The sequence below is a fragment of the Stegodyphus dumicola genome, chromosome 3 (assembly GCF_044657685.1).
Source record: "Stegodyphus dumicola isolate Sdum_Otavi_A_Nest chromosome 3, ASM4465768v1".
NCBI lineage: Eukaryota > Metazoa > Arthropoda > Arachnida > Araneae > Eresidae > Stegodyphus > Stegodyphus dumicola.
Window position 1 is genome coordinate 149,212,583 of NC_140770.1, and position 19,728 is coordinate 149,232,310.

General features: G+C 31.0%; 1 protein-coding gene across 1 annotated transcript in view; it reads left to right on the top strand.

Moving 5' to 3' along the window:
* LOC118197102 (mediator of RNA polymerase II transcription subunit 13-like) overlaps positions 1-19,728 on the top strand; it is a 189,829-nt gene that overhangs the window by 94,598 nt on the left and 75,503 nt on the right. Inside the window, exons 16-19 of the mRNA XM_085813454.1 lie at positions 5,528-5,692; positions 9,511-9,608; positions 10,312-10,621; positions 12,800-12,949. Coding sequence (XP_085669580.1) covers positions 5,528-5,692; positions 9,511-9,608; positions 10,312-10,621; positions 12,800-12,949 — 723 coding nt within the window. The remainder of the gene's footprint in view (positions 1-5,527; positions 5,693-9,510; positions 9,609-10,311; positions 10,622-12,799; positions 12,950-19,728) is intronic.

Consider the following 19,728-nt stretch of genomic DNA (forward strand, 5'->3'; position numbering starts at 1 on the left):
AACTGTGTGTCAGAATTTAGGGGTAAAGAAAATGCTAGAATTTAGAAGAGTACTAAGCAGCAAAAATTAGGGATGGCTGAATTGTTAGAATTTAGGAGCAGTAAAAATACAGTCAAAAGTCGTTAATTCGGACACCCATAATCCGGAATGATCTATAATCCGGACCTCAAAGCTAAAATCTTTCTGCGCATGCGCCGCGTTGACGCATGCGCATAGGCGTTTTACGCGGGCGCGCAAGACATTTACAACTGCGCATATGTGTCTGCGCAAGCGCAGAATACGTTTTCGCGTGCGCGTTTAATGTAAAACGAACGGTATAAGCTAAAATTATCTAATTATCTATTTCAGTTAATGTTGATGATTGCGTTGTTCCTTAACCTTCGAATTGGATCCGGCTTATTATTTTTTGCAGACTGTAAGAGCAATTTTATAAAAGTAAGCTTAAACTTTCGATGATGTCAAATAGAATTTAGGATGCTGGAGCTCCCAAAGGATCTAGAAAACGAAAGTATGCTTCAATGTCCATATATAAAAAAAAAAAAAAAAAAAAAAAAAAACGAATTGCTATAAAAAATGGTTAAAGGCATATACTTTGTTTATCTAAACCTTCCGACATCTGTTTATCAATTTCACGCAGCTCTGCGCGGGGGGGGGGAGAGACTTCGCGGCGCGCTATGAACTGGAAGTTGATCTGTCAGCACTATCGTTATCTTTAGGGCAGATGTTTTTATTTTATTCGGCTTATAATTCCTTATTAAATGTAGTATTTAATCTCAATGTACTCCGTCTTTGATATGATTTAAATCAAATTTCTCGTCATTATAAATATCACGAATACAAATCAAATAGTTTTCTGGTTGCAATTTTCTAATTCCGGCTATGCGTAGGGTATGCTTTACGAATGCGCGCGTAGAAAGAAATGTTTAATAAAGTAAACAAATAAATATTAAGCTTCTTTTTTTGTAAATTTTGATACCCTTTAGATCATAATTGCTCATTATTTTATAAATTACAGTTTCATATTTTTAATTTTATAATTTCTGCATGCTATCTTACCAGATTTAAACTTATTATCTATAATCCGGAAAAATCGATAATCCGGAATCGTCGAAGTCCCGACGAGTCCGGATTAAAGACTTTTGACTGTATTTAGAATTTAGGACACTAGCATGCAGAGATTGCACACCCACCCTGGCCGCTTCAAAACCACAAGGGTGAATATGTGAACCTGACTAACATCAGTACAACATTAATCAATGCACTGTTATTAGTATGGTGCAACTCCCTATCCAGCTGGTGTTTAAAAGTGACATGCAGAAATAACCAGTCATATTTAGGGCACACCTGCCTTCTTCATTCCTAGAATTAGTAGGGGGATTTTTCATTATTTTATTTCATTTTGTTTATTTATTTACTTTTGCTGATGGTCCAGAGGTCTGGATATTAGATCATTGTAGATATTGCTATATGGATTTCAGACTTTATTGAGAAACAAAACCTAATCATTGAGATGCAAATTTTCTGAATTGTATCTTTCTGCCTACTCCTATAGTACATGCATTTTTCTGCAGGCAGTCTGTGTCTTGTTGAAATCTTATTCCTAAAGGTGGATAGGAAGAGCAAGTAAAATTTATAAAATCTGCAGTGCAATAATGATTATCCATAATTAATTAATTGAAGAGCTGATTTGATATGAAAATTAGATTCATTCCCAATGTGTGAGGATTAAATACCATCTTTGCAGCAAGTGGCAATGGATCAAGTATATGAATTAGAACTTGTTTTCTTTTGAAAACAGATAAAATAAAATGTAAGGCTTAACACTTTGACGCGTGAATTATTATTTTTATAATTTTTTAACTAAAAACTGTAGAAATTGAATATTATAATCGTAGAGACAAAAAATATATGAATTTAAAAAATCTACTCTTGCCCATTGTTCTGTGGGTGGTGGTCACACTGTGAAACCACCGCATGTCTAGGACTTTGAAACTTACTGAGGTAGTAGGGGGAAAAACTTATTTTTCTCCGTGCATGTTTCCAATAAATGATGAGATTTACGAATTTTTAAAAAGTGTATGTGAGAATTGCATTATATATATATTTTTTACATTATTTTACAAAGTAAATTGCTAGAAAAAATTAAAAAATAAACATTTATGTAATTTTCTGTAGCAGTGAAAATATAAGTACAGTCAAATACTGAAAATCCACCGTCCTGAAATCCGCCAACTCCTGAAATTCGCGTTGCCTCTCAAAATATAAACATTCAGTTTATAGGTTCCAGAAACCGCAACGTTGAGTATGAAATATTGAAGAAAAAATACTTACCAAATAATGATGTCATAATTACCAAATAATAGTGAGTCATTATGGAAATACCAAATTATTGCCATCATGATAAAAGTTTTTTCCCCTCTAATTTGCATCAAGGTAAGAAAGCAGACGATTTACTCAACTCTTCTTTCAAGTTCACGATTCACGTTGTTGTATTTTCTGAGCTTTGTTATTTCATGAGATTATTTAGTGCTGCCTTTTTTTTTATCCAGATATTTTGTGGATAAATTAAGAATATTTTTAATTTCAGCCCTTTTTAATACAATAACAGATAAGAAAAGCATTCATGATTTTACTGCTTGCAACATTGAAAAATGTAAATACATTGCATTGACGGTAATGCAAAAAGTGCTAGAATTTTTTGTTTTGTCTGAATTCTGCAAAAGGTGGAGACAGGTGCATTTTATAGCAGAATCGCATGGAGTTGCGATACGATTGTTTATGATATATGGAAAAATAAAGAAACGCTGTTGAAATTTTACAGCAACAGTGATTCTGACACCGGAATCCGAAACCAGAAACCTTTGCTGGAAAACCTCGATGCTGTGTATATGTAATACAATGAATATTATAATCAATTTATATATGTAATAATAATTCAATGCATATAATAAGTGATTGCAATAATATATATGATAATTTAATTAAATGTATCTAATACACCTTATTTATGTTGAACTTTTAGTCTGAATATTATGATTTATCTTTTCTGTCTTGAAATCCTAAAAGCCGCACAACCTCTGGTCCCAAGTTTTGCGGATTTCTGAACTTCTACTGTACCTACATAGTAAGGATGTTTGGCTAAATGGATAAAAAAAGGACAGTGGTTTTTTGTTTTCTTTAAATTTCAAAGAACATTTTTTTTTTTTTTTTTTTTTTTTTTTTTGTGACACTGTTCAAGGGCATGTTTTGTCTTTTTGGGTTAAATGCATAGTTTACCCAAAAAACCACTGCACGTTTCGCACATGTATCTTCTATGAGGTTTCTTCCTTGTGCTACAAAATGCACACTGCCTAGATCTAAATTTCACTGGTATATGTCCAGCGTTATTTAGTTTCTTTTCATCTGGCACATGAAATTTGTGGGTTTTTATGTTAATGGGGGGGGGGCTTGGTCTTTTTGGCTTTGCTACGGATCATTCGTTTCCCATTCACACTTAATTTATTCGTATTTCATCCCAAATATTCAGAAAATAGTTTTAATTTAAATAAAACTTTAAGCAATTTTTATTTTTAATTATAGCAAAGTGTATTTACATTAAATTTAAACCACAGGAAATAATTTATAAAATCACAATACTAGCTTGGGGAGCAAGTGTGTTGAGATCAGAGAAAAGTATCTGGAAAAGAAAGACCTTTTTACTGGGCAGGTGCATGTATTGTTTAGTAATAAAATAACTCTGTGGTTTCAAAACCCCTTATCTATATCCGGGTAAAAATAAACATTCCTATTTGAGAAGCAAGCAAATGCGGTTGGGAAGAGCGGTTTCAAGGTGTGACCACCGAGCCTCTACAGCATTGTGACACAATGCTCTAGTGGGGCAGTGGTCGCGCCTTGAAACCACAAAGCAAATGCCATACACATAGAGGATTTTTTTTATATATGCAGTTTAATTATTGCTATTTTTTATTGTTTATGATAGAAATCATGATGTGCGATGAATAACTTTTGAAATTTAAAGTTTTTTATATTAATAAAAGGAAGTTATTTTGTCTCATTGAACGAATTTTAAAAGGCATCCGATTTGAAGTACTAAGACCTGAAACATGTATGATTCTGCAGTCATTTTGTGTTATTTAGAGGTAAAAGATCAGTAATAAATCGATTTTAACTCAAAAATTTCGGAAAGACAAGGAAAAAAGTTAGAAAATTGATGGTTTCAGGTCATGACCACAGTGCATGAAAGGTTTAAAAGAGGAGGATTTGGAGACAGTATTATAGTTCAAGATTATTAGAACTTGGTGAATGTAATATTAATTTAGATTTATATTATGTGATGATAACTGACATTGGCCTTGCATATATTTCCTTGTGATCTTCATTGAAAAGAATCTAAATGTATATATCTGAAAAGTACTGTTATTATATGTTTTTAATGAAAAACAAAACAATTTAAAGGCATCTGAATGTACCAGTTGTAATTTTAATATATAATAATGCAATACTATACTTATAATCTACTTAGATTTGGCACTTTAAGGTCATTTTACCCTGCCTGATATGCCTCATTGTCATGGTAACAACTGTGCTGGATTTTTGAGTCCCCTAAGTACTTGTTTCCTTCTTCATTTCTGTTTAACGCATTTTGCTGTGTGAAAAGCAAAAAATTAATAATGGGTGACTTAACTAAATTTCGTATGAGATGCAGAAATTAAGTGCTGTGCAGTGATGACAACCCATGTTATGATCACAAATAGAGAAAGGTTGGAAAGGTCTGCAAAATAATTTTTTTTGATAACTGACTGAAATAGTTAAATATGACCTACGTAATTACAAAAAGAATTGATATATTGGAAGCCTTTTCAGGTTTTGAGTAGGTTATTCTTTATTAGCACATTTATTCACCTTAATTAATTTTGATAATAAATTAGATTTTAATTTGAAAAAGTATCAATCTAATCTGAATTGGAAATTTTTCATAGAAAAGTAAGCAGTGTTTATATTGCTTTAGAAAGTACAGGAATGGTTTTATAAAGAAAGATGCAAAAGCATTTGATATTTAAAGTTTTGACTTTTTGGACAAACAAAAACCTGTAGATTACAAAGAAAGGTTAAAATTTGATGGTGTAGAATCATATATTAAACTGTTGGAAAATAATAAGTCTTTAAAATAAGAACAAAATTCAGGTATTTCCTTATTTTTTATTTTCTTACTGCATGAAATATTGTTTTTATGCTTGAAAAATAATTTTGAACTCCAGTATAAATCAGCGTATTATTTCTCCTGTGGTTTTTTATTTATTTATTTATTTATTTATTATTTATTTTTTTTTAATTTTATTTATTTATTTATTTATTTATTTATGTTAAAATGATTAGAGTCTTGTTAGAAAGTAAAATTTAATGGTAGATTTATTTTTAAAGAAATTTAAAACTATTTTCAGCTTAAAATTAAAAAAAAATACTTAATCAATAAACTTTTTTTAATTATGTAATTATCGAATGCTTTTTCTTTCATTTTCCCCTCTAGGTCCATTGCCATCTACAAATCAAGATCTTATGTTGCATTTAGACTCCTTAAAGCCTTTGTTGCAGGTTGCTATACATAGGAAAAATCCTCAGCGTCTTTGGGATATTACATATGTAGTTACTGGTCCACTTACATGGCGAGAATTTCATAGATTAGCTGCCAGAGGTGACTATTAATTTAAGATCTATATTTTGTATATTGTCTACATGGATGCTATTATTTTGATTTTATAAATATGCTTAATGTCGCCACACCATTTGCTAAGCTTTGAAACTGGTAAATCGAATTATCAATGCTCAGTGATCGTACTGCTTAGCCACTGATGGGCCGAAATAAAAGTAGAAGCTCCATAGGATCAAATTCTAGCAATACTTAATATAGGCTGTTGCAGATCTGCAATAAACCAAACGTAATTTTTGGAAAATTTTTAAGCTTTATGCATGGTGTAATAAACACAGAAATATGTTAAAACACATTTTAGTTAATAAATGATGATGCAGGACAGAAATTTTGGGTTGGTGCAAATAAAATGGAAACATAGCTTTCAGGCTGCAAACCTTTTTTCACTGAAATTGTGTGCTATGTTGCAACATCTTTATAAGTCAGAGCAACAGACTACAGGACTAAGACGGTCAGTAAGTGCAAGGCTATTGAATAGGACCTTGCTGCTGAACCCTTGAGAATGCACAATTGTGTATCATCTACTCTATAAATTGAAATTGGAATGTTTTGTAAAACATCAATGTTGCATGTAGCCCAGTTACGACTGATGAATGCAACATTAGCTGCTGGTATTTGAAATTTCATATTGGCAACATCATGCTTGAAATACAACCCACTAGCTTCTAGCCGATGCAGTTTTGAGATGAGCTTCTTAAAAATATCACCAAACCTGATCCATAGCAAAATATCTATACCATTGCAAAGAATCAGCATTTCAATTTTTCATTGAATGTTCTTAGCGAAATGATCCTTCCCAACTTTTTTTTTTTTTTTTTTTTTTTGTTGTTGTTGTTGCTGCTGTTGCTCACATACGCTGCACTTTAATAAATTGCTAGTCCTACCCATTTTAAGTATGCAAGTTGATCTGAGATCTTTAAAATGGTCTTTGTACTTATATACATGCAAAGTGAAATTGCTTTTTCATTATTTATATATATGTGTAAATCTAGTATGGTCCAGGGCTGCTAGGGAAGATTAGTTTATTTTTTAATTTCAGTGCACATATTTTTTTTAATACATGTGTTGTTGCATTTTGTATTCAATATGATTTAAAAAAATATTTTTATTTTAACTTAATTTTGTCAGGTTGGATTTGCGTAATCTCTATTACTTATAATAAGTCAAACCTCTTCCGAGTAAGCAATAGTTTACTTAATCTTTTTATGTATGTTCTGTTCTACCTTATTTTTATGTACCTACTGTTCTTTTTTAAATATGTATGATTTTTATGCATACCATTACAAATTTTAAACTTCTTTTAAGTTTATTATAATGTATTTAATAGTTTTAACACAGTTCTCTTAAGTATTAATATTTCCTAGTTTCAATTTGCAATAGTTTTGCATTTCTTTTTCCCAAGAGATAATTGTAAATAGAAAATTCATAATTAAATTTGCATTTTTAGTCTTAGCAGCAATCGTGCTAAATATTTCACTTTCAAAGTCCACTTAGGCCTTTAAGTTTCGATTATACATACCATATTTACTCATGTACTCTTCCTTCTTTTCTTATTAATTGTACTGCTTGAAAATTGGAGCTGCACTGCAGCAATATGAACATCCTATGATTTGAATTAATTTTGAGATGACCCAGTTTAGATTGATATGCTATAAATAGTTAATCTTTTTAGGACCAAAAAGGGAAGTACCCAAATTAAAATGAAGAATTAAACGGACTGTTGCTTATTAAAATTAGAAGTTTCCTTTATGTATTTTTATCTTACATATGAAGAGAAAGAAAAAAGTTATTGCATATCTGTGTGCAAGGCAAGGATTTTTGGAACGTTTTCTAAAGCTAAATTACAGGATTGATTTATATATGGATCTGCTAATATGACAAAAACATAGATACATTTCTGTTACATAAATATTAAATATGCCATGTTTTTATTTTTTAAGTTTAAAATTAATATTAAATGAAAAGAGTTATTTGTTTTATAAAATGAGATTTTGATTTTCAAACTTGTTTTGGAGAAAATGTCCTAGCTTCAGATAGGATTACCAGAGCTAAAACTATCTGGAGTTTCCCTTTACAGTGAATTATTACAGGAAAATATTCCACTTGTTTTACCAACTGCTTGGCAACATCTTGGCAATGACGGTGACATGTTTTAACGTTACAGGATTTTTCTTTTCATTTCACCTTATTTATGGGTTTTGGATTTCGCTTAAATTTTTGAAGAAACAACACACTTTCAGCTTATACATGGATCGTCTTATATTCAGAAATATGTGGTAGGTAGATAAACATAACTGATGGGTATAAAATGTTTGCATTTAAATCTGTATGGATTAAGGTAATTATAATTGTCTATACTGCTTTTAAAAAAAGGCAGAATAATCTAAAAAGAATATCTATAGTATGCCAAATGCTTCTTGCAAGCTAAAGTATAACAAATTAATTATTGCAGATGTTTTCCCACAGCAAATATGTTAAACCACACATTTTGTGAATGAACCATAAAATGTAAAATTAGTTATGCACCTGTAACCTCATAATTTCTGTCATTGTATGTTAATATTTTTAAACGTGCTGTAAAAGTATAGTGCAATCAAATTTCAATATTCTGCAAGTACTTGTAATGTATGTTCAGTTTTGAGTGTTAAATAAAATTTTGATTTTCAAAAACTTCAGACAGCATATCAGTTGGTAATTTTTTCTTGCATAAAAACAAGCTCTTTAACAACAACAACAACAAAAAAAAAAAAAAAAACTTCTGTTTACAATATATTTGGATTGAAGAAGCAAATTACTTAACATTTTCTGTACTCATGGCAGCATTCTGTTTATGTTATAAACATAGATTCTGCATCTTTGCAAATGTTTTTCTTTGAAAAAAATCCTTATTTTTGAATATATATTCTCTCTCTCTCTTTTTTTTAAATTTTAGTCCACTTTTGAATTTTACTGCTTAGTTTTAAAATTGTGTGACATGTACCATTGATTTATTTTCTCACAGTTTTTCAAACATTGCAGTCAAACTTTAATGCATTTTGTGTTATTAATCCAAAGAGATATACATAGAATATTAATGGCAGAGTTTGTAGAGAAATTGAATTTAAGAAAATCATTACTTTTGAGGTACTTTGGTAGGCAGTGCATTAAGTTTTCTCCATCTTTTTGAAATATTTTGAAAGCAATTTTGTTAATGTATATGTATTTGTTTTTACATAAAGTTCTTAGTTCAAAAATCTATTTACTGCACTGAATTTTAACTTTCAGCTGCTATTCGTCATAGATAATGTAATTTTTTTTATCTTGTATATTGTCATAACTTGAAAGAGATAATTTTAAAATGGAAAGCAAACTTTTTGCTCGTATATCAGTGATCTGATGTCCTTAAAATTTGGAAATTTTGCCATTTTCTGATTTTAAGGGAATGCTTTTATGTTATTAATATTTTATCTTGAAGTACAGACTTATGTTACCTAAAACAAAAGTATGTCACTAAGTATTTAGTGCTTTATTTCTAATAAATAAATAATTAATTTCTAATTTTAATAGTAGTTATTATTTTGTCTTACCTTATGTACGTCCATAGATAAAAACCAAATAATAGTTTCTTATAAATATTCAATTTCTACATTAAATCCTTCTTTCTTAATGAAAAAGTTTATTACAAAAAATATACAAATTTACCCCCCCCAACTTTGCATATTCATTTATACAGGCTTGTAAGATATTTTGCTTTAAATATTTTGTTTTAGCAGTTTTGTTTATTGGTATTCTTTATACTGAATTCTTTACATTTTTTATGACAGGCTCAGAAGATCAATGTGAACCTCTGCCTATACCTTCAGTACTTATGGGTCATGACTCAGATTATATAACCCTTTCTCCATTTGCTTTACGATATTGGGTACGTGTAAATTGTTTTAGAGTTATATGTGCATTTACTTTTCTTTTAAAGGCATTTAATTTATTAATCTTCTTTTTAATAAAAAAATCTGAAGTTACATTATCATACATTAATATTTTTTTGGCATTTAAAAATTATATTGAATTTGTTACTTTTTCTGTTGAGTATTAATTTATTGTAAGCAGTTATAAGTAATTATGTTTTAGGTGCTAAAATCTATTTATTTAAAGATGCAAAGTAGCTATTTTGTATCAGTCTGTCACTTCAAATAAATTATATTTAACTTTGCTTTAATTGTTGTTTTTATTTAGCTAGTCTAGAATCAGTTACTGTATGTAAAATTAAATTTAAACAAATTTTTAGCTTGTCTCAGAGATGTCATGGTATATTAATTCATATTTAAAATTCAGTTTAATAGTGAATTATTAAATAACATTTTATGTGATATGAAATATGTTTTTGTAATGAATTTTGTTTTTGTTAAATATGAATGCTAATTAAAAATAGAATTTCTTTGGTAGAGAAGTGTAGAATTGGAATGAAGTTTTACACTTTTGTTTTGCTAGTGAAATTTTAATAACAATAACATTGAATTGCATTTTCCATTCTTACATTGATTATCAGTTGTTTTAAATGCAAAACTAAAAGAAGCAATGCTACTTCACTGTGTTGATATTAATATATATATATATTCACATTTTAGGATAAACTTCTTCTTGAGCCATATGCATTACCTAGAGATGTAGCTTATATTGTTGTTGCTCCTGAAAATGATGTTGTACTTTCACATATAAAAACGTTTTTCCGAGAATTGAGTAGCACATACGAATTACACAATTTGGGAAAACATTGTCCAATAACTAAAGTTTTACGGGATGGAATTATGAGAGTTGGCAAAACAGCTGCATCCAAAGTTGCTGATGAGCCTCTTAGTGAATGGTTTAATTCTATTGGAGACAGTCCCATAGCTAATAAATTAAAACTTTATGCTCGTGTTTGCAAGCATAGATTAGGTAAGTAATATTTATTGAAAATATGCTTGTTTTATATTTTGTATGTTAAAGTAATAAATTATAAAAATATATTTGGATGTATAAGTGTTAAAATATGTTTTATAATTAGTTAATCATAAAATTAAAAGTACAAATAAGAAAATGACTGGCTCTATGTAACAAGAACTTTTCGTTTTGAGATATTTTGACTGTTAATCAAAATATAATCAAGTATTTTGATTAAAATTACATGTATACATCAGTTTCTAAAAATTAAGGAACTGTAGGATTACTAATACAGCCAGCCAAAACTTGAAAAAAACATTTTATGATTCTAGATATTAAGTTGTATATCAGTAATAAGTTAATCAATCAATCATATCAATCAGTAATCTGAGATTAGAATTACACTTTTTTTACATACAGGTTTCTACATTTATCTTGAATGCTTTATTTATTTATTGTGATTTTTTGGAATACATCAGAAAAATTTCATTATTTGTTGTTAAGAATATAATTTTTTTGTTCTCATTCATATTTTTCCTATGTATGCATGATCTTGCAATTTTCAAAGTGGCAAATGCATCTCTAAAATGAAATTGTTGCAGAACTAGAATTTTTTTTTTTTTTTAAATCTTCATTACTGTTTTCCTATTTCTTTGTTTCTAAAATTTTGCTTACAATTAACAACAGTAAAAGCATCAAATAGTGCTGTTATATCTGTTCTTCAAAAATACCACAATTGTCATAAAAATTCAACTGGTCTTCACAAACAACACTAATCAGAAGTAGGGATATGGTTGTCAAATTTGTTTTAAAATCTTCATTTTATATTTAAAGAGGAAAGCGAAGTGCATAGCAATGGAACTCTGTCAGATTCTTTAATCTGTACACATTCGAATCCCAAAATATTGTGCGTTTAATATGAAGGGTAAATTAAGTTGAAGGTTCAGCCTCTCTTTACACCCCCAGAGTTTCTCTGGAATGTACAACAATGACTTCTAGCAGCTTTTTAAAATTGACTGCAAGGAAAATAGAAACTGTGTTATATTTTTTTTTAGCTTAATAGCTAATCTCTAAGAAAATGTAGTTCTGTTTTTCCAGTTGGGAGAATTAGGTGAAATTCAGAATGTGTTTAGTGCCATATAGCTGAAATTTTTCAGCATGATCTTCATTTGAAGTTTTTAAAAATTATATACAACATTGGAAAAAGTGTAACTGAGAAAATTATGAGCAATAATCTCTGCTGGTTGTATGTGTTTGTCATTGTTTGAATATATGTTATACATGATTACATAATGGCTAACACATTTATTACAAATGAACTTTGATGATAATTGAATTTGTATGGATATCATAATCTAGTATTTTATTCTGCCTATGCTAGGTCATGTAACCATAACTAGTATATATAGGAATTATCACATTTCTCTCTTTCGTTCTCATGTGGTGTCCTTTCTCTACAGTAGCACCTGAACTAAAGTGTAGTTTATGCTTATTCATCACCACCTGGATTTGGTTACCTGGGTCTTGTGCCTATTCTTCATCACTCTTTAAGCAGCAAAAAATGTAAAGAATTATTGCATTCATGACATAAGAGATGGCACCTCTAGCTAATACTGGAATATCTCTGGTTTGAATTCCAGTGAAAGCATAGCTGATTTTTTGGTATTTTTTGTTTCAAAAGAAATCTGTTTATGTTCTTATTCCTTTTCCTTCTGTTTTTCTTCATACATTTCTATAAAAGTTGCTGCCATGTGGCTACACAGAATACTGAATATATCTGAAATCCTTTAACAGCCTTTGGAATTGTTTCATCCTTGAGACAAAGAAGTTAGTTGCTCTCATTCTTCCTGTTGTTGGAGACAGTTTCCCTTAGAAAGTCCTCCACAAAGGCATCCGCCCCCTTAGGCAGATAGCCCTAGTGTGCTTTGCCATAATTAAATAAACCAAACCTTCATGTTGTTGCATTTTTATTGATGAGGAGGTTATTATAAGCTGCCCTTATAATTTATTCAACTTAAAAGTTCTGAGCAGAGCCATCTCATATTCGCTACTGCTTCGTATTTAGATGATTGTACAATGTACTTCTGTTTAAATATGTTATTACACAAAATGTTTTATTCATATCTGATTTTTATTTCCTTTTGGGAGTCTGTATATGTCTTTTAATTATTATTATTTTTTTTTAAATTTCAGCGCCTCATCTGAGCACATTATCATTGGACAGGAGTATTTTTGAGTCTACAGCAAGTTCTAAATCTTCTGAAAGACCTAGTGGAAATTTATCATCTGTGCAATTAAGTGGAGATAATGAAATACCTGCCACTCCAAAACAATCTGAAAATGGTTTGTTGTTATTATTAACTACTTTTTGTTGTTGTTAACTATTTTTAACATATACATCTAGCTTTATATTAAAAGACTGAAATAAGTATACAATTTATTTTATACCGTTTCAAATATCTAATCTGAGTAAGCATTTTGAGAGTTGTTTATTTAGAAATCTAATAAAGTGTGCAAAGGGGGGGATTTCTAAACATTATGAATACACACTATATGTTTTCCTGTGTTTAGATAGGCATATAGCAACAAAGAAAACTGTAGGTGCGTATGCTTCACTTGCCAAATTGGCTGGAACAGCTCAGCAATTAAGAAAGAGTAAAATGTGTATATATATATATGTGATATACCAGCTTTTGTCCGGAATAAATAGATTGGTGAAGAATCATAGATGTAGTCAAAGCTCAAAAGTATCAGACGATAAGTTTAAAAAACAGGATCCATTTATTATTATTCAGGAGAAATAGCAGTTACAAAAATCAAATCTCTGGAGTAAATAAAAAGAACTACTAATAACTTTTTGTATGAAGTTTACTGCATCGTTACATTAAAGAAAAGACACCGATATTCCTTTGCGAGTCCTTTTATAGCCTCTGGAAAGGCAGAGCTTCCAAGAAATGACGTAAACCTCGTCAGCCATTCCAGTTCGCTTTAAATATCTCCAGAACATTCTATAACTGTACATGTAGAAAAGGCGGGAAAAACAACGTGCTGTGGATTTAATTCCACGTACTTTCAAATAAGAGACCGTAACCATTAAAAATTAAAAGAACATACAGTTAAAATTTTAAGTGTATTTTTGACTATGGAGTTTTATTATTACAAAATATTCCTCCTATCTGAAAAGGCTTGAAGCTGGGTGCCTTGACTACAAGACATTCCAGATAGTGAGAAAGTGTGACAACAGCTAATAAATTATTTTAAATAATTGCTTAATTTGTTTGAAGAATTCACATCCAGAATTCAAGTTGCAATAATATTAATCTTAAATAGACACTCTTACTATAACACAGTCAATAATAATATCAATGTATAAAATTGTAAATAATATACCTTAATATATTGACATTTATAGAAAATAAAGAAAAATAACATTATGCATGCAGTATTGGGAAAACATTTCTCGAGAACAGTTTCAGTTCTGGATTCAGGTCTTTAGATTTTGCTGCAAAACATTAGAGCAGTTCGTATTTTACAATCTTTCATTTCCAGTTCGCCGTAGCTTTAATATTAAAAATTTTTATTTGAGGTGAGGTATTCCTCTATTATTTTCTTCAACAATTGCAATACTTGACTAATTTCATAACATTTCCTTTTGACTTTTAGTTTGTTTACAGTATTTCATTTTGACTACTTATTCATATAAAACACTTATTTTGATAATAATTTTACTTGTATTTTACCTTTTACTATCGACAATGACATTTATTTCATATACTGCATTGTCGTTCAACACAACTTTCAACTTCGATAGTATTTTATAATTACCATTAATGTCGTTGCCAAAAAATTGACACATAAATACAAAATAAATACAAAGATACAAAACAACACACCAAAAATTTACAACACAAAATTAGACATTTAATAATTAGAGGTGCTCTAATTACCTTTAGTAGCAACCCCAGTTGAGTGTTTACCAAAAGGAAGGTGTGTCTACCTATTGGTGATTTAATTTAAAATTTTCTGGGTCTTGGTAGTGTCTGGAAACATGGACAATATCAGTAGGTTTCTTTGTGTGGTAATTCTTTTTATCAATTTCATAATTAACCTCGGATAATTGTTTGACTATTTGGTATGGTCCAGAATAGGAAGCTGTCAATTTACGTGTATTCGGAAATTCAAATTCATCAAATAAAACTAGATTACCAGGTTGAAATTCTACATCTGCAAATTTTGTGTCATAGTGACTTTTATTCCTTTTATGATATTCAGTAGTTCTCTCATTAGCTTATTTTCTCGCTATGTCAACCGGAGGGTAAGTATTTTGCTCTAGGGGAGAATCGAAAGGAAGCTTTCCGGGTAAAAGATATGCAGGGGTGAATTTAGTTACCCAATGAGGGGAATTATTATATTCACTAATAACTTGATCCAAAATTTTCGTCCATGGAATTTTTGATGACGTAGAATTTACTTTACATCTTAAACGGGTTGCTAGGGTTTGGTTCACATGCTCTATTTTACCATTTGTCTGGGGGTGATGAGCAGTAGTTAGAAGTTGTTTTACATTATAATTTCTAAGAAATTTTTTGAATCTATTGCAGGTGAATGCGGCATTGCGGTCACTAAGGATTTTTTTGGGGACTTGAATTTGGAAAATTTGTTTCAAAATATAAGCATAAGTTTCTGTAGTTGCACTTTTAGATGGAAAAGCCCAGACATATCTTGTGGCATGATCGATCACAAGATGTAAATATTTTATTGTAGAATTATAATAATTAAAACCACCGACTGTATCAATAGACAGACATTCAAAAGAATTTATCAGTTGGGGGTACTTCTTGCATAAGTCCAAATTTTTTTGGTTTTTTTGCTTTTTATTAATTTGACAAACATGGCAATGTTTCACGAAATTTCCAATCTCTTTACTAACGTAGGGCCAATCATATTGTGGGGTGATTAAATTTAACATAGCATGAATACCTGGGTGTCCAAATTTTTCATGAGTTTCAGTTAATAATTTTAATCTTAAGGATTTTGGTACCACAATTTTATAACCTTTTTTCTTCTTAATTACCGTCAAATCATTTAGTTCTACATATTTTTTATCACACACATTGTCACTTTTTTGCTGTTGTATAATTTCATCACGATTAAGTAAATACACAGAATGTTGGAGCTGGTGAGAAACAGGTTGTCTAGAAAGCCTATCAGCTTCACTTCAACGTTTGTAGAGCCTTTTTGATATTTAACTTCGTAATCAAACATACTAAGTCGGAGTGACCAACGAAATAATCTGCATCTTAAATTCTTAACATTTTTAAGCCAAACAAGGGCTGCGTGATCGGTATGGATTGTAAATTTTTGACTGGGAAGCTTGTAATAAAATTTATCTAATGCATCAACAATAGCTAAACATTCAAGTTCTGTAATTGCATAATTTCTTTTGTAATCTTTTAAAGCTCTAGAATGGTAGGAAACTGGGTGTAATACATTACTTTCATCTGGCTGCTTCAAAACAGCTCCCACAGCAATCTGTGTGATGCATCAACAAAAACATGACAAGGTTTATTTGTATCATACAATTGTAACACTGGTTTTGAAATAAGAATATTTTTCAGTTCGTCAAAAGCAGTTTGATATTGATCATAGCAATGCCATTCATCTTTTTTCAATAATTTATTTAGAGGAGATCTTAATTTAGCATAATTAGGTATGAATCTATGATAAACATTTACACTACCTAACACTCTTTGTAGTTCTTTTACATTGCTTGGATATTTCAAATTTTTAATACTTTCAATATTTTGGTTATCTGGGGTAACTTTACCCTTTCTAATTTCATAACCTAGAAAATTGATTTTATCTTTGGCAAAGACACATTTACTCTGGTTCAATTTAATACCTTCTTGAATAAATATTTAAAATAATTCACTCAAATGTTTTAGATGTTGTTCTTTGGAAGAAGAGTAAACAATTATGTCATCAAAATAACTACAAGCAAATTGGATTTTATTTTTAGTGAGGATGCGTTTAATAACTCTGTTAAAAATAGCCGGTGCATTTTTGAAGCCAAAAGGGAGTCTTAGCCATTCATACAGTACGAAATTTGTAATAAAAGCCAATTTTTCTGTGTCATCAGGTGAATAGGAATGTGCCAAAACCCTGATCTTAGATCTATTGTAGAAAAAACATTTGCATTACTTAATTTGTCTAATAAAAAGTCTATCCGGGGCAGGGGATGAGCATCATTGCTAAAGCATTCAGCTTACGATAATCAATACACATTCTGGTTTTTTTGCCTTCATCGCGTTTTAATACTAAAGTTACTGGGGATGCATAAGGACTACTACTTTCTTTAATAATTCAATTTTTTAATAATTGATCAATTTGTCGTCTAATTTCTTCTTCCTTAGGGGAAGTTCGATGAGGTCTTAAAGTGACAGGCAAATCAGAAGTCAAGTTAATTCGTTGTGGTTCAATGTTAATTTTACCTACATCATATTTATTTTTGGAAAACACATTCTCATATTTGTTTAACAATTTAATTAATTCAGGGTTTTCTTCCTCCATACTCTCTGAATCTATTGTTATTTCACTACTTTGTTTTTTCACATCACTTTTTTGAATTTTTAGTTTTACATTACTTTCATTATTTACATTAACTCTTGTTACCTTAGACATCTTATCATCATTAAACTTCATAATATTAGACTTATTACCTTCATTAACTATTATACCTTTAGACACATTATTTTCATTAGCTATATTATTTTCATCAACATTTATTACCTCAGAGATATTACATCTAGGTTTTGTCTTAACTGATGGCATTACATTACTGTTTTTTTCAAGCACTTGATCAAGTTGTACATGCAAAGAAACTCTGTTATTTACATTTACAGAATTTGAAATGTTTTCATTTCTTTGAGTTACCACTAAATTACTACAATTAATTTTTAATTCAAATAATTTACATTCATTTAAATGAATGTAAATTATTTGAATTGTAACCCAAAAGAACATAGTCTAAATTAGTATCTAACACTAACAAGTTAATTACACTGAAGTGACAAAAAAGTCATGGGACAGCAATATGCAAACATACAGATGGCAGTAGTATCGCGTAGAAAATGTATAAATGTGAAGTGCTTTGGCAGGGCTTTCATTTGTGTTCAAGTTATTCATGTGAAGAGGCTTTGACGTGATTATAGCTGCACGGCGAGAATTAACTGACTTTGAACGCGGAATGGCAGTTGGAGCTAGACGCATGGGTCATTCCATTTCGGATAGCGTTAGGAAATTCAACATTCCAAGATCCACAGTGTCAAGAGTGTGCCGAGAGTATCTAATTTCAGGCATAACATCCCAGCATGGACAGCGCAGTGGCCGGCCACCTGCACTTAACGACTGAGACCAGCGACGTCTGCTGCGTAGAGTTGTCAATGTACACAGACAAGCAACACTGCGTCAAATAACCGCAGAAATCAATGTGAGACGTACGAGGGACGTGTCCGATAGGACAGTGCGGCGAAATTTGTCTTCCTTGGGCTATGCCAGCAGAAGACTGACTCGAGTGCCTTTACTGACAGCATGACATCACCTGCAGCGACTCTCGTGAGCTCGTGAGCATATCGGTTGGTCCCTAAACGAATGGAAAACCGTGGCTTGGTCAGATGAGTCACGATTTCAGTTGGTAAGAGCTGATGGTAAAGTTCGAGTGTGGCACAGACCCCACGAAGCCATGGACCCAAGTCGTCAACAAGGCACTGTTCAAGCTGGTGGTGGTTCCATAATGGTCTGGGCTGTTTTTACATGGCATGGACTCGGTCCTCTGGCGTAACTGAACCGATCATTAACTGGAAATGGATACCTTCAGCTACTTGGAGATCACTTACAGCCATTCATGGACTTCACGTACTCAAACAACGATGGGATTTTTATGGATGACAATGTGCCTTGTCACCTGGTCACAATTGTTCGAGATTGGTTAGAAGGGTTGGCGATTGGTTAGACATTCTGGACAATTCCAGCGAATGATCTGGCCACCTAGATCTCCCGACATGAATCCCATCGAACACTTATGGGACATCATCGAGAGGTCAGTTCGTGCCCAAAACTCTGCACTTTCAACACTTTCACAATTATGGACGTCTGTAGAGGCAGCATGGCTCAATATTCCTGCAGGGGACTTCCAACGACTTGTTGAGTCCATGCCACATCGAGTTGCTGCACTTCGCCGGGCAAAAGGAGGACCGAGAAAATATTAAGAGGTATCCAATGACCTTTGTCACTTCAGTGTAGTTTAATAATATTTCCAATTTTCGTTTGTAATCTACATATTTTATCAATAGAAAAATTCCTTTAGTTCGCCTAATTTTAATACCTTTTACCTTTTGAATTTTTAACTGTAAATTGTTTGCAGATTTTTCTGAGATGAAAGACAATGTCGCGCCAGTGTCCACGACACAGTCGACTGATCTGCCATGGGATAAAAACCCCTTAATTCTTAATTGTCAAATTCCCGAAGAATCAGGCCCCGAATTTTTGTTTTCCACATTAGAATTAGTTTCAGTTCCGTTGTTCTCATTTCGGAAGGGGCAGATTTGAGCCTAGTGATAACAATTCGGTATCCCCTTTTTTTTTGGTACATATTCTACGAAGTGATGGGGCTATACCGTCAAAATTACTATTAGTATAGTGACTTACAACTTTCTTTCCATTGTTGATATTGCTGTTAGATTTATTTCCAATTTGTTGAAAACTATGAGGTTTGCAATCAGATGCATTGAGTCGATTATCAACAAACTGACAATTATTATTTCAGAAATTAGCTTGTCTGAATTGTTTACTATTCCTATCTCTGTTATAATTTTGTGAATTTTCATCTTTAAATTCATGAATTTGTCGAAGTTTGTGAGCTTGTTCTAGCCAAGTTATCGGATCAGTGGGACTTTGAACAATCACTTTAAGTTTAAAACTTTAAGTTTGTTGGCAAACCATCTGTCAAACCTTCTAAAATCATTGATTTATTCAAATTAAGCCACTTACCCACTTCCATTTTCTTTTGAAAGTAATTTGTGATGTCTTCTCTGGTGTTATATTTTAAATTAGCGAAGTCGCCA